The sequence below is a fragment of the Stegastes partitus genome, unplaced genomic scaffold (genome assembly GCF_000690725.1).
Source record: "Stegastes partitus isolate 25-593 unplaced genomic scaffold, Stegastes_partitus-1.0.2 Scaffold1, whole genome shotgun sequence".
In the NCBI taxonomy this organism is placed as follows: domain Eukaryota; kingdom Metazoa; phylum Chordata; class Actinopteri; family Pomacentridae; genus Stegastes; species Stegastes partitus.
This window is the reverse complement of record NW_007577732.1, coordinates 56,402-77,135: the sequence shown is the minus strand read 5'-3', so window position 1 is coordinate 77,135 and position 20,734 is coordinate 56,402. Positions and strand designations below refer to the sequence as shown.

At 41.2% G+C, this 20,734-nt stretch overlaps 1 protein-coding gene across 1 annotated transcript in view; it reads right to left on the bottom strand.

The window, feature by feature from the left end:
- Window positions 1-20,734, bottom strand: part of plpp4 (phospholipid phosphatase 4) — a 70,279-nt gene that overhangs the window by 18,685 nt on the left and 30,860 nt on the right. Inside the window, exon 2 of the mRNA XM_008297790.1 lies at window positions 6,260-6,368. Within this exon, the coding sequence (XP_008296012.1) occupies window positions 6,260-6,368 (109 nt within the window). The remainder of the gene's footprint in view (window positions 1-6,259; window positions 6,369-20,734) is intronic.

The following is a 20,734-nucleotide window of genomic DNA, read 5'->3' as shown; positions in this document are numbered from 1 at the left end:
AAATAATAAAACACAATACGATTTCCACCAGAAGGAATATTTTATCACACAAGCTTTGCAGTAATGAGAACAGCTCCGATTTCCATTTTCAGACCCTGATTTGAGAGCTGCAAGCTACAACATGAGCACATTCTATGGACTGAAGTGTGACCTTTGGCTATACTAATCCAAAGGTATGGAGTCAAAGACCACTGGGCCCGGCAATAAATATCAAGCACTTCTCATAATAAGCACAACTCTTGAGGCTGCACATAGGTTAATACCGTACATATCTTAATGAAGGTCAGTGTACCTCCATGTAAATCGCCTCCATGGACTTCTTTTAATGGCCAGATAAATTCTCCACACCTTCAGTGCCATTGTCAGAGCAATGACACTGAACAGGTCTGACTGTTGGGTGTCGGCACACTGGGATTAGTTTCCCAAGAGGCATGTAGGTGCGATGGGGGGGAAGGGGGCTTTCTTTCCAACTTATAATTTTGAAGCCTGTCACCAGCAAAAGATCTATAGACGCTGAAGTTAATATAAACTGTCAACATTTTTATAAAGAATGTCGAAAAAGGAAATAGAAATAATAGAGTGCAGACAAGCTGTAGATAGACTCAAACGTTAATGTATTGCTTTTGGCTAGACAGTCAGCTGCACAGACAAATGGTGGAATTGTAAATGTTTGTGTGTGTGTGCGTTTACTGCTTGATTGGTAGTGCTTTCTATGATTAATGCATTTCCAAGTGCTTATCGCAAAACAGCCATCAAATGAGTGGTTGATGAGTAATTTACTGCTCTTTTTTCGTATGTATGAGCAAATCCATTTTGGTTCATATATTAACCGTTTGTTTGTTGTGTGTATAAAGGCTTCTAAACATCATTAAGAGGTGACAAACTCAGGCTTAACATGCAGCACCTACTGCTGCCATTTAATCTATTCAGGCATTTTTATATGGGTTGGAAAAGCACTACGTATTGTAAAGTTTATAGCAGCTGTCATTTTTCTAGCTTGAAGTAATTGTCAGTTAAAGCTCACCACCTACTCTGCAGCTGTTTCTGCACATAATAAGATGACTGAAGTATGTGGATGAGCACGGGATGGAGTGGAAGAGCCAGTCGTTCAAATGCTGCTGACAGTTTGCAAAGAGGCGAGCAAAATAAGCAGTGGGCAGGAAAGTCTTTATCAGTTGCGTTGGTTTGATATGTTGATTAAACAACCGAATAGAAGGTCTTCTGATGAGGCAGCATGCTGACAAAGACGTCCTTCTGCACACAGGAACACATATTAACCTGTCTGAGAAATGAAGGAAAGCTGGAGACGATCAAGATAATTCAAAACCTAGAGACATTAGTGTGTAATTGGATTTCTAATGGCATCATGAAGCTTTTTTTTTTTTTTTTTTTTTAAACATTTTTTTTTTACTGCTGTTACAAGACAGTGCAGCAACATGCCCTGATCATCACCACATAATACCCCAGTATGAAAGTTGTGAAAGATAGCTTGATCACTGTTTAATGTGGTGGGGAAAAGAGTTGTTATATAAAAGATACAGCACATAGTGCGATCATCTTCAGGACTCAATTTCTGTCTTTGAGCACCGATGTGGAAAACTCAAAACTTTTAATATATCAGCATTGAAAAGCAGTTCTCTTTCATATTGGGGACATTTTCCTGGGTGCCTGTTGTACAGGTTTAGATGGCCACAATTTGTTGAAATTCTATTCTACATATTTTTTTTTCTTTGGGGCATGGTAGGAAGAATAAGAAGAATTTCTTTTATCTGCAAACAAAAAGGAAACCAGATACAAAGTAGATCATATGTTCTCTATGAACATGATTTATTCATTTTTTTAAATGAATTTTACTAGTCACAAGAATATTTTTGTTGAATATTCAAATAATATGAGCACTGACACCTATTCCATTTGTTTTCCACCAAAATATGATTTAGTTAAGTTGAAGGTCTTGATCTGGTCTAATGCAGAAAAAGTCTATAGTGACTTGAGATACACTGTGAAGACCTCATTCAATGAAAATCTACGTTATTTTATTTTATTTTTTTACCTTATCAAGTCCATATGTTTTCTACATGCTAAAAGAAACATCACGACTAAAAGAAGCAGTCAACACCATTGCTGAGCATTTACACCCTGAAACTGCAGTGACCAATGATAATCTCAAAAACAAAGATTCAGACTAAAATTTCATATGTAACAAACAGACAACTGTCAACTCACAGGGTGGCAGCTACAGCATAACTATTCAGAATCAGTTTCCTGTTCAAGCGTACATGGCGGACTTACTCCAATATATAATACACTGTTTGAGCACAGATGCTGGTGAGCTGATGTGCTCCAACTGCAGTGAGTAGGGAGGGGTGGGTGAAGAAAGGATCTAAGCAGGGACTTCATAAATCTGGGATTACTTTCATGGGGAAAACACCTTCTAAATATGTCACTTTTCCACACAGAGGTGAGTTTATCAGGGTTAGAGTTATAGTGTAAGCCTGGACGCTAGTGTCACAATCCAACAACTTCCTAACAGCAATTAACTCCCGCTACCACCACAACTTGCCTTAGAATGTATGACTTAGTGAGATTTAGTCATGCTGGTGAGTGTATTTCCCCAGTTCGAAAATGTTGCTCCCATACAATTAAACTGCTTTCACAATTATGTTTTAAAAGAGATGTATTTTGTCCCAGTAAGGTAACAGTACGACATAGGAGGAAACATGTCTGCCTAATTAAGAGCCACAAAGACCATGCTAGTGTTTGCATTAGTCTAAAAGTAGTCTGGCTTTGTGAGCCCATTCTGTAGAACATAATGGTCTGACTGCACCACACTATCGTTCTGTGCTATCGGGGGAAAAATGCTCTACATGGGCTTCCAAAGCAAGACCAAAAGGTTCAAAACAGAACTCACAAACTGGGGTTTATTTCCACTATGGGACCATTATTTTTACACTTGAGTTCCTTTTTCACTTGCTGCTTGGTTAGATTTAGGTACCTACAGTACTTGGTTAGGAGAATAGTATAGTTTGAGTTCAAATACATCTTTTCACAACATGTTTAAAACTCCTTCCCAGTCTGCTGCTGGGAGTGCTGCCTGCGGGTCCCTTCGGTCTGGCTGGTTCTTTTTTCTTTTACAATGTTTCTAAATGCTGTAATGTTTTTAAATGCTGTAAAGCACTTTGTGTTGTTCTAGTGTATAAAAAGTGCTATACAAATAAAGTTTGACTTGATTTGATTTGACTTGATTTGATTCCCCATTTTCTGGCTTATGAGTCCTACCCCATTAAAAACATGACTATTTGAAAAGAAGGTTTAACTTCATTGTCATTGCACAGAGTACAATAAATTGCAGTCTTGGCACATCTCAGCTTGTTAGGAGGTTTAGAGTTAGAGTGCTGTCACACTACAGTGCCCCTAGAGCAGACAGGGTTAAGGGCTTTGCTCAAGGGCCCAACAGAGGCAGCTTGGTGGTTTGAGGGGTTCAGTCTCTGACCTTCCAACCGGTAGTCTAAAGCCTTAACCGCTGAGCTACCACTGCCCCCATGACCATTTGAAAGGAACGCCATAAATGTCAAAAATATGTTGATTAGAAGCATATTTGTGATGCATCACAAACAAGATGTAGTCTGGGAAAATATGTTTCCCTCAGAATGTTGTTTAGCTGTATGGAACCATCATAATTTTTGGGAGACAGACCTATCTGCACTTTCATGAAAGAGGTATGAATTGTTCATGAAATTCAAGGCAATTTTCCTCTAATCCCCCTATGAAAATAGGACCATCTACATAGTTTCTGCCGCCGAGTCTGAAAACAACACATGACTCACTATTTGAACGTTCTCTGTAATGCCTGCTGTGGTTTGTCTTAAGTGTATTGAGGCCAAGTTATTGTTGCTGAGCTCTACACTGAGAATAAAATGAGCACAGACCCTCCACTATGTCCTGGTTAGAAGTGTGGCAACGGATTCGTCAGGTTATTTGTTCAGTGCTTACAGCATGAGGCAGAGGAAAATTATTTTCAGTCTGTGCTGTGTCAGTAAGAAATTCATTTTAACTCAGAACCACCCACTGCTGTCCAAGAGCAGATTATATTTACACTGGAAGTGCTAATCACCACAGTTCCTTAACGCCCTTCTCATATCTATCAACATTGGTTGCTATGGTGATGGCGGCACGCATAGATGCAGTGGCCACTTCAGGAGACAACGAAAGTGAACGTTTTGAGTGTCCTGTCTATCCCAGATGTTCATTCCGCAAAACTTGCGGCCAGAAGACTTTGCTGGGCGTCAGGACAGTGAATGGTGCTGGAATTGTGGCGATCGGCTGTGATTTGGAAATACTACACCAACACCGAGTTTGAGCTCAGCCGCTCGCGTGCTGACGAGGACCAGAGGGCGGGATCACATTACACCTGTTTTAAGGTCGCTGCATTGGCTCCCCGTCCGCTTCAGGATCGATTTTAAGGTTCTTTTATTAGTTTATAAGTGTCTTAAAGGCCTTGCGCCCAGTTATTTATCTGACCTGCTTTTACCGTATCAACCCTTGCGGATCCTGAGGTCCTCCGGCAGTGGCCTTTTATCCATTCCAGCAGCAAGAACTAGAACCCACGATGAGACAGCATTTAACCACTACGGCCCCTACCTGTGGAACAGCCTGCCGGAGAGCATCAGGACTGCAGAGACTGTCGATACTTTTAAAAGAAGGTTAAAGACATGCCTTTTTAATCAGGCTTTTAATTGAACTTTAATTCTTTTATATTCTTATCATTTATTTATATTTGCATTTTATCTTTGTATTTTATCTTTATGTATTTACTCTTTTAATTTTTATTTTATCTTACATAAGGCCTTTTATTCTTAAAGGTTTTAGTTTTAATTCCAGTGTTTCCTTAGGGGGGTCCTCCACACTGGGGGCTGTGTGCGGTCTGCTGCTGGGGGTGCTGTCTGCGGATCCTTTCGGCCGGCTGGTTGGGGGGCTCCCCACCTCGTTGTGGGGACCCCCCTGTCTGCCGGGTCGGGGGTCCGGGCGCTGGCGCCCCCAGTAGTCATGGTCTGCAGCTCCTCCTGGTGTGGACGGCCCCAATGGTGGCGTTTCCCACAATCCCTCAGTGCCATGCCATGCCTCTTTTAGTCCCATGGTGAGTGTGTGCATCTGTGTGTGCGTCTGTGTGTGCGTCTGTGTGTGCGCAAATGCATTTATTGTACGTGTATGTGTATGCATGGAGGGTGGGAGGGACGGGTTTATTTTATTTTTTAAATGTAATGTTTTTAAATGCTGTAATGTTTTTAAATGCTGTAATGTTTTTAAATGCTTTGTTGTTTTTAACTGCTTTGTTGTTTTTAAATGTTGCAAAGCACTTTGCGATTGTTGTTGTTGCACATGAAAAGTGCTATACAAATAAAATTTGATTGATTGATTGATTGATTGATTGATTGATTGATTGATTGATCGATCGGAGACTACGTCGGCAATTACCTGAGAGAGAAGGACACGCAAACGATACGAACGTACGCAAAGGAGGAGGAAGAGAGCCAGGATCCATGCTAAAGGCTAACCCCTCCAAACCAGCAGGATCATCGCTCCTACTCTCCAATGTCTGCTCCCTCGACAACAAGCTGGACGAGCTACGTTTGCTGGGAGAAGCCCACAGAGAGTGAAGAGACTGCTGTGTGTTTGCTTTTACAGAAACAGGGCTCCATGACAACATCCCAGACAGACATACAGCTGGAGGAGACGAGAATATTTTGGGCGGACAGACAGACAGCTAGCTAGCTCTGGGCAGCATCTGTGGCTTCACCATCGTCACACCATCGTGTTTGTCTTTGTGTCCCTGAAGACCTACCAGGACCTGAAGAGGTTCGCCATGTTCAAGGAATGGCGGCGCGCATGGATGCAACCTTCAGGAGACAGTGACGGTGTACGTTTAGTGTCTTTTCCCAGATGTGCATTCCGCAAAACTGGCTGGTTCAATAATCCTGAAGAAACGCTCTCTCATCTTGCCAGTACTACTGTGTATGTACAGCAAAATGATAATAAGCTTGATTTGATTTTTTGATTTGATGATTCAGGCCTCACCTCAACTGTAGAAACGAAACACATAGATAATGATTACCCTTGTAATCAATGGATTTCTGCACCACGCAGATCAGAAAATATTAAGCAGCGGATATGGCTCATGGAGACAGCAGCAACGACCAAGTATTCAGTGGCAATAACGTCCATAATTAGAGGATTGCACAGTTAGACAGCAGGTACTTACGAACATGACCCTCTTGGGAATGTGGTCTGACTCAACCAGAGGATTCTTGTAGAGCCAAAGCTCCTCTGGTTGAATCACTCTCTCGAAAGGCTCCAGAAACTCTGTAAATCTGTGGCAAAGAAAAAAAAAGCACTCTGATCAGTTTCTATTCAGACACTCAGTGGATGTTTTTATGCATGAGTGACACACAATAAGATTACATGACTTTTCAATGTACATCATCATTTTGCGGAGCGCAGGACAAAGAGGACCTGTTGGATCATTCATGAGGACAAACACAACCGTTCACCACACGAACAAGGCAACTTCACCCAAGATCACCTGCGCCGCTGTCTCACACACTCACAGAGTGTGAACAAATTAGCATGCTCCTGCTTCCTCCAGCCCTCCCTGGCCACCCAGTGATCTGTCAGACGCGACCTTGTTCTCTGTCATTTCAACAAGGTCTTTTAGTCAGTGAACTCTAAAACAATTCAATCTCTCTCGAAGTCTGTTCTATTCCGCAGTTGTGCTTCAAGACACCTCATTGAGGCAAAGAAGCAAGAGGGTTTTAAAAATGTCTTTTCATAATGAAGCAGTATTGACTTAAGTCTCTCCCTCCTGAGTTCCCTTGTACACAATTAGCAAAGTCGCTGGCCTTGCATGTGGCCTCTGCATTATCAAATGACTCCAGCACAAGAATTAAGTAATGAACTGAGACAATGAACAAATCAAGCTTTACTTAACAGTCTGCATTGCATATTTAAATTAAAAAAACTGCTCAAGTAATACATTAAATTTACAAGTTTAGATCAAATAGACAAGGCAAAGATCTACACAACAGACTGTTTAAATGAAGCAAACGTCAAACAACAAATGATGAATTTCATAAATTTACAAATGTAAATCAACCAAACTAACACAAGGGGTTACGCAACATGTGATACTTAATAAAGACAAAACTTTATGACGTTAGAGTAACAAATTGTAATTTCTAATGTAACATTCTAGGGCAGCCGTTTCACTCATATTTTTACATTGAAACAAAAAGTTCAGCACACAGTGTTGCTTGGACATTGCCTCCCAGCAACAAAATGAAAAAAAAACATCACAAAAGTTCTGTGCTAACCCTGCACAGCCTGCAGTTGCAATATTATACATGTACATACATCACGTTAAGCATTTTTTTTAGACGAAATTCACAGTCAGTGGGTCATGTTGTTTAGCCTCTTGTTTATCCTAACCCTAACACTGCGAATGTTGTTTTATAAATGGATACTTTAAGATTCAAGTTAGAATGCTTTAATCTATCTATCTATCTATCTATCTATCTATCTATCTATCTATCTATCTATCTATCTATCTATCTATCTATCTACACACACACACACACACACACACACATATATATACATATAAAAGTGGATGGATGGATGTGCATTTGCTGCCTGCCCTTGGTTTTACTCCTTCTTTTTGCTGTTGGTAAATGCTACTCAATAAAGTTCAGTAGTAACTTAATAATAATGCAAGGCGGCTTCCTAAACTTTACAAAAGGATTCTCGGGTCTTGCAAATCATCTTCCATATGCTTTAGTCTATAGGAAGAAATAGAAATTGACTAATACTGTCTCCAACAACTGCCTGCCCTTCAGTGAGGCATTTATCTGCTCCATTAGAAATGCTGACTGCCAGAGGCAGAAATGTGAGGATATCCTGCACCCTGTGCAGCTCCTCAGTGTGAATCCAACTGCAGAAGTGTGACTGAGGCTATTGGCTCAATGGCACATGGATCTTCTGAAACCTTTCTTTCATATTTTTTTTTCTTGTTTCTCCTATCCTCGAGCTACAGGAAAATCAATTATGCATTTTTAATCTTTCTACGAGACATGCAGCGTATTACACACTGCGGAAAGTCTGTTTGTTGGTCTGCTGATAACTGTGTGTCATGATGTTTTTGCAAAAGAGCAGCCTAATCAGTACTAGCTCATTTTACACCTTGCTGAGCCCTTGTGCATGATTCACTTCAGAAGCATTACATTCACGGTATGTGGTGTACAATAAATTATGCTGTGCTAATGACACACAATATGCTTCATGAATTACTCCATTTTCTCAGCTTGTTCTCTCTTCAGCTCTCCGGCGTCAGAGACAAGATGTTTTTTGATTTATTTTTTTTTTCTAGGGATTAAAAGCTGGGAGATAGAGCAGAGCAAGATAGAGTTGGTCAACCTCAGCCTCAACTCTGACACACACATACACACACAGACGGACAAACTAGCCCTCTGTTGTAAACACACAAAGTGCTCTAAGGTCATTAAATGCTGCAATGATCTACCTGTCACTCTGCAAGGCTTATCTCGCAACCAACCCTTTACGTCTTAATGAGTTTGAGGCTCATGCTCCCCCAAGGTAGCTTCACAGATAAAACTCATCTTCACAATATCTTTCATGGGTCATGTAGAAATGCACCACCTGCACAAACTTTGCTGCAGTGTGTAACTACCTCTCTATATATTGGCTTAAATTGGTTGTGGCAGAGCGTGCCAACCTCCCAATAATAAGAAGAATTCATGTCTTATTGTGGTAAAATCAATTGAGTCTGACATGTGGTGATATTCAACAGCAGCTGGCAAAAGGACACCTCAATTTTCATTACATATTTTCGGGATTTTTTCCCCCCTGTGTTTGCTCGGAGTGCTCACTCTCATAAACTTCAAAAAAAAAAAAAAAGCCTCTTGGACATGTAATATTCCCTTCTTATTTTGGAGAATTTGTATCAAATCTCCTCCAACAAATCAATGCCACCCTCAAAGGATTTCTCTTAGCTAGAAATTCAGATGAATTTTTAAGTTTTTTTTTTTTTTCCTTATCCTCTCTTCTCCAATGATAAACTTTATTAAAAGACAAACTGCAATATGATTTAGGTGCACTTTAAGGGCTCCAGGCTCCAAAACACAGTTGGAATTAACCATGCGTGTCTCCATGGATAAAAGTGGCTGGTGAATTAATTTCACCTTTATTGTAATGTGGTGAACACAGTAGGAAGTGTATCATTTACATGACAGTGACAGAGCATTTTTCTCTCTGCGTGAAGAAAGGAAGGACAATGTGGATTACGGCCACATTAGTGGAGCTAATGTCTGAGTTCCAAGGGGTAATGATATGCACTGCATGTGCCCCAATTTATCCTGATGGGAAATAATTGTTATCACGTTGATTTAAAAAGAGAGAAAACAAGGTTGGAGAGTGGTGGCAGGGTGTGTTATAGAAGGAATAAAGTTAGAATAGGCATGTTTGGACAGGCGGAAGGTTTGGTTAACAGCCAAAAGATGTGATTTATGGCTTTTGCTTGTGATTTATTTCCATTTAAATCAACCTTGTTACTCTGCGCGCCATGAGATTAAAACAGCTACAGCAAATGGGCATGAAACCTGAAGATACAGAGTCACCGCAAAGGGACAAAGATAAGGTAGAAGGGAAATAGTGAGAAAGGCAATGTGGAAAAACTGTTTTTCTACAAAGGCAAATTCATCTGGTCCAATGAAGCCCCCCTGTCACGATCTCTGGCCAAAATAGACAGCTCTCTAAGTGCCCATAAACTGGAGGCACACAAAATACCCTGAACTCAGCACCGCCTGCTGGCTGCCTGGGGAGTTTTATCAGCGTTCTGTTTTATCAGGTTCTGTTTGCTCTGTGTAGAAACAATATTGAGCAAAGTCATAAAGGCTTCTATAAGGGCCAAACCATTATAGATTAACTGTCAACACAACAACAGATGTGGGAGGCTTCATATTTTCTGTCAATAGTTTCATTGTAGGGGTCATTTATGCTCAGAGGACACAGAGTGCATCCACGTTAGCTTTTATAAAACATAAATAAATAAAATAAAAAAGTAGCGTGCAACTACACTTTAGTTTTGACTTCAAATCTTTACATCTAAAGTTTTCTAAGCCAACAACTTTCTAGAATTTTGTCTCTTCCCTATTCTTCTTCATTAGAGCTCTGCATTTGGGCCAATTTATCATCACCAATTCCTATCCATCTCTGCTAGATGCATATCCTAAATCTGATGAGCCACAGCCACAGACAAAGAAACAGAACTGAATTATTTCTCAAGATCTCCTCTCTCTCTCTCTATCTTTCTTTCTCCACTGTGCTGGAAGACTTGGAAGATTTAGAACACAACAGCACCAAGAACAATATGCGTAGCTAATTTGAAAGCCCTTGATTTACAATGCGCTGTGGGCTGAATCTGTGACTATGGCCTTGGGAATACATATCTACTGCTGTGCCACCGTGACAGAAAGTTAAAAAAAAAAAAAAAGTCAAGAAATTCCTCCCTAATTAGATAGATACGCAGTGAAGCAATTAGGCATACAGAAGAGTGGAATGGCTTAGTTGGATTAACTTTAGGCGAGTTCCCGTTTTCACAAAACTAAGCCTGAAAGTGATATTTTAGTTGAATGTCTGTGTGCGTGTGTGTGTGACTATGTTCGTGCATCAGCCTATCACAGATATATCCCAACAGAAACCGAGCCCTTTCATCAATATTGATCGCATTATATCTGCTTGCAGAGGTTGGCTAAGCTGGAGCCAAATGCCCAGAGCCCTTATTAAACTATAGTCACACAGCATTTATCAACAGGTGAGGGAGGCCATTGAGCACTTCTAACACTGGACAGCTCACTTAGCAGACAGAGTGTGTGACCTTCGCCTTCTCAAGGGGAATGGAAAATATCAGGGAGCTCTACGATGTCCATGACACACAGGTTCATGGCACTGCACAGCACCAGCAGTCTGGTCCAGTGTCTTAGATTTAACTTTCGAGCAAGTCTTGCCTTTCCTATGTGGGATATTTAAGTTTTGCATGGTGTTTCGTTCATTCACATTTGATTGTATTTTCCCTCTCAGGAGGTACACATTTGGTAATCAGCTGAGCTGCTAGGAGTTAGTTGTGTGTAGTTATCTATTATTTATTTCTAGTATTAGATCATTTCTGCCTTTCTCTCAGTCTGATAGCACCCACATGCCACCTCCTACTTATTACCACAGTCATTTAATCATACAGCAGGGAGCTATTGAAAAGTGACTTATGAGATTTACACGCTATTAGGATCAGAGGTTGTGTTGAGCCCAGTGGGAAATTGCCATCCTTCTCATTTAGTGTGTCTTCTGGTTCATTTAGCTATAGTAAATTCTCATTCCTCCTCTTATGCACCATGAAATGTAACTGGAGAATTGGACTGTTCGATAAACCTAAATGGTCAGTGGTGAATGTTGAGAGCTCCAGACTCAGTGTGTTTTATGTCTAAAAAATTGAACGGGTAGAAGGAAGTGAGTTTTTCTAGGAGAAATAATAAATGCTATGAAGGGGAGCGAATAGAAGAGCAGACTGCTGGCTTTCTGATTTCTAGCTGCGTCATGTCCCAGCGGTGGCTGGCACACACAGGCTGCTCTGGAATGGCCAAATCAGTAACTCACTCCTTGAGTAGCTCTCACAAGCTTGTGGTTGCTGAACAGAGCGTCTCCCAATTAAACGGGCGTAGAAAAAAAACTACAAAAAAAATCCTTTAAAGACTTCAAGAAAATGTAAAAAAATAAAATAAAAAATGCACTATTGGACTTAAGAACATTTATGTCATGGATAGGCTTCATCAAACAGTTTAGAAGAGCAAATGTTAGTTCATGGTGGTTTAACACAGTGTGTTTTAGAGCCAGAGAAGTTGGATGTACCAAATTAGGAGACTATAACAACCACTTACCAACAAACACAAGGCAGTCTTGTGGTACACAGGTAATCAGCCTGTCGCTTACAAAGGATGAGCTAAAGCAACGTCCCAGGCAAACAGACAGGGTCAGAAAAAAAATACATTTACACAGTAGAACAAAAGGGCGAAACGTGTCATTATATCTAAGCCCAATTCCGTGTTTCTGCTGTTGTCTTCCTCTTTCTTTTGTTCCCTGTCTTTTGTTGTGTTTCTGCACGTGTGTAGGTGCCTGACAGATTTCATAGGGGTGGCAAGATGGAGCCACTGATAATCTCAGGGTGTCACACAAAAACCAAATGCCATAATTGACTTATAGAGAGTAGCTCATTTCTATGTGAATATAAGAATTTTTTGTTTGTTTGTTTGTTTGTTTGTTTTTAAATTACATATTAATATACCTTTGTTTATTTTTTTTGTTACAGTGAGGGTTATTAATTATCTGATGTGGATAGACTAACATTTTGCTTATTGGGATGCCCACTGTTTAAATGGATGCTGCAGAGTATATAAGAAAAGAAAGTTCACCTATAGGCCAGACATCCATAGTTTATATTGATTTTAATATTTAAATTCCTGTCCATATGTGACAACAATTTATGAAGCTATAGCAGCTTATGGTACATTACAGTGTGTTTTCATTGCTACCTGTTGCTATATTTTGGTGTTTAATGATTATAGTGGTCACATTCTGTAACACATCTGTATTCACAATAATGTCATTGCTGCAGATTCCCTGCTGTTGAATGGCAAAATTCGCTGAATAGAAAAACTTTATGTGACAGTAAAACATTTTAACTTCAGTCAACAGATCAGACTTTTACAGAAAAACACCATCTAGCTGTGATGTAGGTCAGGATTCAGCTATAACAAATGATTTAACTGCAGCTGATAAATTGTGACTCTGTGACAGTTTACCTTTAGGAGGTAAAGAAAAGTACACAGTGTGACTTGCTATTAGATCCTGAGCAATCCTGTCTTCATATTGGGGACAACTTATTAATATAAGTAAATAATGACGTTACAGCTGTGTTGCCTAAAATTGCACACACACATACCTCTCTTAACTTGAAGATACTCATATGGATCCTGTTGCTGTCTGATGCAGCAGGTATCTGAAAAAAACTTAAAGAAAAGACTCCAACAAACAGATGGACAGATAAGCACCTATCAGTGCTATTGGATCTGTGTGTGCGCTTCCATCAACTAAAGGCACAAACTGTGTCAAATTCCGTGAATGAATTCAACGTATCAGATCTGGGGTGTCCACAGAAGTGGCCAGTGAGATTTCATAGGTGGACATGGAACCTCCTGTTCCACCCTTGAAGGCATCTCTGATGTGTAGATATACAGTCGTCTTCAAATGTATTCTTGCCAAAAAAATAAAATAATAATAAGAAAAAAAAACAGCTGTCACTGAAATAAGTTGAAATTGACAAAAGCAACAATAAATAAAAACTTAATGAAAATCATGACATTGCTTTTGAATTGTGGTTCAACAGAAATATTAAATAAATACATAAATAAATAAACACTAAGCAAACAATGATGGGGCCCATAAACTAATATTTTGTTGAACAACTTTTTGAGGCAATCACTGCAATCAAGTGTTTTCTGTATCTTTCAATCAGACTTCTGCACCTGTTAACAGGTATTTTGATTGTGGCCCACTGCTCATCAGCAAAGTGATGCAAAAATTTATTTTTTTTTTTTTTAATGTTTGTTTTTAACCACAACTCAAAGGCAATGTATTAATTCACAAAATTATAATATAGCAGATTTTTACTCATTATTACTTTTTCAGTTTCAAGTTATTTGAATGACTATTGTGAATTTTGCCTTTTCTTTAACGGAAGTGTATGAATACATTTGAGGACAACTGTAACTACCTGTTCCTCTTCACCTGGCACATCTGAGAATCATATATTCTGTTGCAGTATTCGACACTCTACTCCTTGCCAGAGCTCCCGTGATAGTATTACTGGCCAAACTCTGCATATTTGCTTTGTTGTGTTTTGCTCACAGTGCACAGTCTTTGTGCATCAGGTTTCTGTTTCCTCCAGTTATCTTGTTACCAGCTCACTCCCACTACAAAGCTTGAGCCCACGCCAGATGCCACACTCATTTCCTTCCTCTCAAAACAGTCATCCATCCATCAAGCCGTACACCACACTACGAGCCACCAGCCATCCAGCACCGTGCACCTAACCCACTCACCAGCCACAGCCTCCTCATCTGATTCATACGCCTGGTTTCCCTCTGCTTTGCAAAGACTGTCTGCAATTAAACCTGTTTAGATGTGCAACTGAGTCTTTGTATTCAAATGGGTCCACAGAACACTCGACACAGTGTATAAAGATGGTCTGGCACAAAGAGAAGGGAAGACAGGTTGCGGTTGAATAGTCTTTTTTTTGCCTAAGTAGATTCCTAACTGAGTGAAATGACTCGGAAGTATCTAAGTGGCAGCCAGTAAGAGCTGGTCGAATGTTTCAAACATTAAGGAAATGTGTTTTGTGCTTCCTTTCTTATCGCCTTTAGCAGAGGATACATTGGTTGGAAAGAAAAAAGGGAATGACATGATTTTGTCCCACAATTCTAATATTCAAAGTGATGCACAGTCCACAGAAGATCCAAGTTAGAATCATCCACTGTCGTGTGATTACTAGTGTATGTACAGTTGAATTCGATTCAGCTGTCTTTTCCCATCCTCATGAACTCTCCCACATATCTTTACTTGGCCTCATGACATTTTCAATGAAGGTTGAGAAAAACTGTTTAGGAGAAGACATGGGATGCCATTTTTTATTTGTATTTTTTTGACACAAAAGCAATCTTAATTGCTTGGATAATGTGTTGGGTTCTGAATATAACTTAGCAAAGTGGGTCAAAAACATTTTTTTCCTGTTAGAAACATTCTGACAATACGCCATTGCAGTGTGGATTGGTTAATATAACATCAGCTTTTCTTAAGATGTGTGTCTGTGAAATGTGCTGTGACACTGTTTTAACCGACAAAACAGAAATTTGTGATGGATGACAGTCACAGCAGGTGAGCCCCGATTTATCACAAATCCACAACTTACACACTCAACACTGCTCGAAGGAAAAAAGTACTGCACAGGTTTTGCTTAAGTTACGATTTCTTGCACCACACAGGCAGAAAATCTTGCGTCTGCTATTCCAGCAAAAATCAAATCTTACTCCTCTGGCATGACTGGATTAATATAAAGACAACTGGGTATCTGTGATTTAATAAAGTGCTGCTGCTGCAATTCGATTAGGGCTGGGTCACAGTGGAAAAAGAGGAGGGCTGACTGACAAACTACGAATACATCCATGATCTAATTATGCCACTTAATTTCATTCATTATTGGACCCATAGACCAGAACACAGCACTGCTGTCTTGACAACTAAAGTGTGCTGTGCCGTTGATTGAATGGGAGACGGAGGATTCAATCAGGCTAGCATGCAATCTACTGAGCAGATTTCCACTGGATTCAGGGCACCTAAAATAATGACATTTGAAGTTGCGTTTTGGGTTTTTGTGGGAAGGGGCTGAAAAAAGACCAGACAGCAGGGAATCGTCGAAACAAAAGGTATTAAGCTTGGACAGTGAGGTTGTGTGACTAGTTGTGGCAATGGGTTTAAAGGCTGAACCTTGGAGACAGCATTAAAGACTGGAGCTTTAAGCTTTGGCACTATTATGCCCCTGAGGATTACTATATCAGTTATTTAACCTTTTTCAATAGTCGCAGCCTGAAATAGAAACTGGTAATTAAATTATACTGTTAACAACAAATGAAGTCATACACCTGGTGTGGCAAACTTCCCCGCATAATATTAATGTCCTCATCCGAATCAGGCACACAGCAAAGTGCAGATCTAACATAATCACATTTAATCAAAGCAATTAATGGGATGTTTTCTAAACAGACAATTATTTTCCTAGAGGCTTCGTATACTGCAGTCTGCCATGAAACTCAGAATTTGCATGTGCAATAAGTGTCACATGCCCTCCCTCTGTCTCTGTTTGCTGTTAGCGGTTACAGTCAGGGCCTCGGCCGAACATGTCGGGAATGCATAGTGTCAGCCCATCACAGGCAGGGGAGACAGGAGGGGGGAGGGGGAGATGCTGAGTGACACTCAGCTAGAACTGGATTCCCTGGAGGTATCCCTTCCCAAGTTGGCTAAAGGGTAGAGAAAAAAGAGGAAATAACACCCTTTGCATGTCACACAAAACCCGGCTAGAGGATACCGTGGAAATTGCAGGTTTTTAAAAAAAATTCTAATTACCCATTTATACTGGCTAATTCAACAAGGCATATTTAAAAGCCACTGTATAATAAGAAGCCAAACAAGGGCTAGCCTGGCCAGACTACAGGTGTCTGTTCACGATAAAAGCCCCAGAGACACTTTTAGAAAGGTCAGAGGCCTGCATTTGAGACAGGTATTAGGAACTGCAGCAGTCTGAAGCTGGCAGGACACGGCCAAAGGGACATGGAGGGATTGCGGAATCAAGAAAGCATGGTAGGCGGGGAATGGTGAGATAAGTGTCCCAACCCACAGCAGGATAGAACGGAGCCAGGCTGCCACGCACTGAAGATTTGCCAGGAGGCATTGCAAATGCTCCACAGGTCCAAAGCTTATTTTCATTGAGCTTGCTGCGTAAATGCATTGACTTTACTGGCCCATTGGTGTTGGCTCATCAGATTTGTTGAGCTTCCTGTCTCTCTCTGTTGCACTACATTGAGGAAATTTTCCGTAATGCTCCTATAGAGTACTGTAGCACATAGGGGTTATTCTGTAATGAAAAGCTGTCATTCACTTTCCTTATGTACCCAGTTTGTCTTCAGTTTTTCATTTCCTGTTTTTTTTCCACTAGGACTTCACTACGAGAGTGTGGAAATAATAATAATAATAAAAAATAATAATTAAAAAAAAAAAAAAAAAACAGCCAGGAACCTACTGCATTTCGAGAAATAGCTCAACACTGAGAAATATCCTTAATTTACTCTGTTTCTGGGCATTAACATTCCCTCTGGTCTGTGAATGTTAGCGACAGAGCTGGAGCCAATAAAATATGGAGCTACAGCAGAGACTTTATAAGGGAGAGACTTGCCACTTAAATAATCATGAATAGACATTTATGACAGAATTCCACAACACCAAGGTTGGCAGTTGTATGATGCATAGTGTGCATGTGTAGCAGAGGTATAACCTTTGGGGAAGACACTCTTTAAACTTTATTTTGGGGCGAAGTCAGCCCCCTCAGAGCTGGAGACGAGGTGGGCCTGAGAAATGCTAGAGCCAACCTGTCCCACGGCATCAGAGAGGCCAAGAGGCAGCACTCCAGGAGAATAGCTCATCGCTTCAGCGACAGCAGAGACACCAGAAGCCTGTGGCGGGGGACACAGACCATTACTGAATACAGGCCCCCACAGCAGACCCCTGACAGCTCCACTCCTCTGCTGAATAAGTTAAATGACTTCTTTGGCCGCTTTGAGGCAAACAGTACCCCTGCACAGAAGACACCATCTCCTCCTGGCAACCAGGTGCTGACACTGTCCCTGGAGAGCATGCAGAGAGCCTTCAGCAATCAACACACGCAAAGCTCCGGGTCCTGACAACATACCTGGTCATGTACTGAGAGACTGTGCTGGGGAACTCACAGATGTCTTCACAGACATATTCAACATCTCCCTAAGGCAAGCTGCCTCAAACCTGCCACCATCATTCCAGTACCGAAGAAGTCATGTCCCTTATCGCTCAACAACTACCCATCCTGATGAAGTACTTCGAGTGGCTCGTCATGCACCACATCAAATCCCACCTCTCACCCACCCTGGACCCTTACCAGTTTGCATATCGGACCAGCCGCTAAACTGATTATGCAGTCTCCACTGCCCTCCACTCAGCCCCCACACATCTAGATAACAAAGACTCATATGTTAGAATGGTGTTCATAGAGTTTAGCTCAGTTTTTAACACCATCATCCCCCAGCAGCTCATCCACAAACTGAACCAGTTGGGGCTCAACACCTCACTGTGCAACTGGCTACTGGACTTCCTGACGGGCAGACCACAGGCAGTACGGGTCGGCAGCAAGACATCCAGCACCATCATTCTGAGGGCCCCCCGAGGATGCGTGCTGAGCCCCCTACTCTTCACCCTGCTGACCTCTAACTGTATGCCAACGCACAGCTCCAACCTCTTTGTCAAGTTTGCAGATGACACAACTGTAGTGGGTCTCATCAGCAACAAAGACGGGACAAACTACAGGAGTGAGGTGAGCAGCCTGGCAAGATGGTGCAGTGACAACAATCTTCTTCTGAACGTGGAGAAGACAAAGGAGATTGTTGTAGAGAGAGCACACCCAGCATGCTTCTTTAAAAATCAAAGGTGCAGCTGTGGAGAGGGTGAGCAGCACCGAGTTCCTGGGTGTTCACATCTCAGATGATCTCTCCTGGACCAGCAACACTGCATCACTGGCCAAGAAAGCTCAAAAGCTTCTCTACTTCCTGTGCAAGCTGAGAAGAACCAGAGCCCTGGCCCCCATCATGTCGACCTTCTACAGAGGCACCATCGAGAGCATCCTCTCCAGCTGCATCACTGTGTGGTACGGCTCCTACACCACTTGCTGCCGCAGGACGCTCCAGCGCATCGTAAGAGCAGAGGAGAAGATCGTTGGTGTCTCTCTCCTCTCCTTCCAGGACATCTACAGCACCTGCCTCACACACAGAGCCATCTGCATTGCGAGTGATTCCACTCACCCGTCACACAACTTCTTCAGTCTGCTGCCATCAGGGAGGAGATTGCGGAGTCTGAGGGCCAGGAACAGCAGGCTTATAGACAGCTTCATCCACCAGGCTGTCAGGAAGCTGAACTCTCTGCCCTGCCTCACCCCTTGCCCCCTGCATACACAAATTCTGGTCACTTACAACTGAACTGGACTTAAAGCAGCACAAGGACTGCCTGACACTAAGCCACTTTATAGCACATATAAGCTAGTTTACTGCACTGTCAAATTGATTTGCACTGTTTTCAATGCACATCAACCAAAGACTCAATATGTGCCTTATGTAGATTCTGTTCTCTTTTGCGTTTACTTATATTTTTATATGTTTAGATGTTTAGATTGTATATTTTTGTATATTTTTTAGCTTATTGTAGGTCTAGACTGCATATTTTTAGCGTATTACATGTTTGGCTTACATATTTTTTAGTATGTATGTATATATAGATATATCTGTGTGTGTGTGTGTGTGTGTGTGTGTTTTTTCTTCCCAACTTTGTGTTTTTCTTTAAATGAGTGTCTGAGACAAAGGCAATTTCAGCTCTCTGTATGTGAACTGACAATAAAGTAACTTTGACTTGACTTTGATTTTTAATGAGGATTTATTGGTGTTATGTGTGTTTTTAACCTGGCTAAGCTAGCTGTTTGTAGTCTAAGCTAAGTCTTAGCTCAATGATACTGTACAGCTAATCCCGTACAGTAGCTTGGAAGCTTTACTATCTGAAGACAATGACATTGGAAGTTAAGCCTCGGTCACAACTAGCCTCCTACCACCTGTCTGCGTCCAAAATACGTGCAAAATGGTAAGTGCCATGCAAGTCTGTCTTGCGAAATGTTGAGGTCGCAGACAGCCTGTAAGCACATAGGGAGGATCTTTGACATGTCAAAAAGATTCTACGAATTCTCTGCCGAATGATCCGGCTCACTCAAAAGAGCCGTAATTCCTATCACTATATCCAACCATTCGCACAGTCCCTCCTAAATCTCTGCCAGCTACTTCACAATCACTCAACCCTGTAATTCCACCATTCATTCCACAACATAAACCAATTGTATGTCAAGCCACGAATTCCCAGAGCACTCAACAGCTATCTCCAGTTGAAAGGGGCTCTGACTTTGTCAACATGCTAGCCAAAGCTATTTGTGCTAATCGTCTTCCAACACCAGAGCCTGCAGTGTTTTCTGGAGATCCTCTAAAAGTTAAAGACTGGCGACTATCATTCGAAACCTTGATAGAAAGAAAGAACATTCCTAAAAAGGAAAAACTGTACAACCGAGGGAAGTATTTAGGTGGTGCTGCAAAGAAAGCAGTCAAAAGTTTCTTCCTACTTAGCACTGAAGACGCTTATGACACAGCCTGGCAGCTATTAGAAAAACGCTTTGGAGACCCATTTGTTATCGGGAAGTCCTTCAGAGACAAGCTGCATGGATGACAGAAGCTAAGTTCCAAAGATGGTTGTGAACTAAGAGACTTTGCACATTTCCTTCAGAGTTGTGAAACTGCAATTCCCCACATTAAGTCACTGGAAGTTCTCAATTACTGCAACGAAAGTCAGAAAATCTTGATGAAGCCACCTGATTGGTTGGTAACCAGATGGAATCGAAAGGCTATGGAAGCAAGACAAGCTAAGGCTGGTTATCCTCCTTTCAAAGAATTTGTCAACTTCATATCACAAGAAGCAGATCTTGCCTGTGATCCTGTATCCTCATTACAAGCTCTTAAAAGTGTTAAAGGTGAGAAACCAAGACAACACCGGACTATTCGAGTAAAAACTCTGTAACTTAACACAAAGTAACATCCCTACATGCTTTTTCTGTAAAAGAGCTGGGCATGAGCTAGTCAAGTGCAAAAGGTTCACTTAAAAGGCAGTTCAAGAGCGTATCAAGTCTGGCAAATAGAGAAGCTTTGCTTTGGATGTTTAACAGTGGTGATTCTAG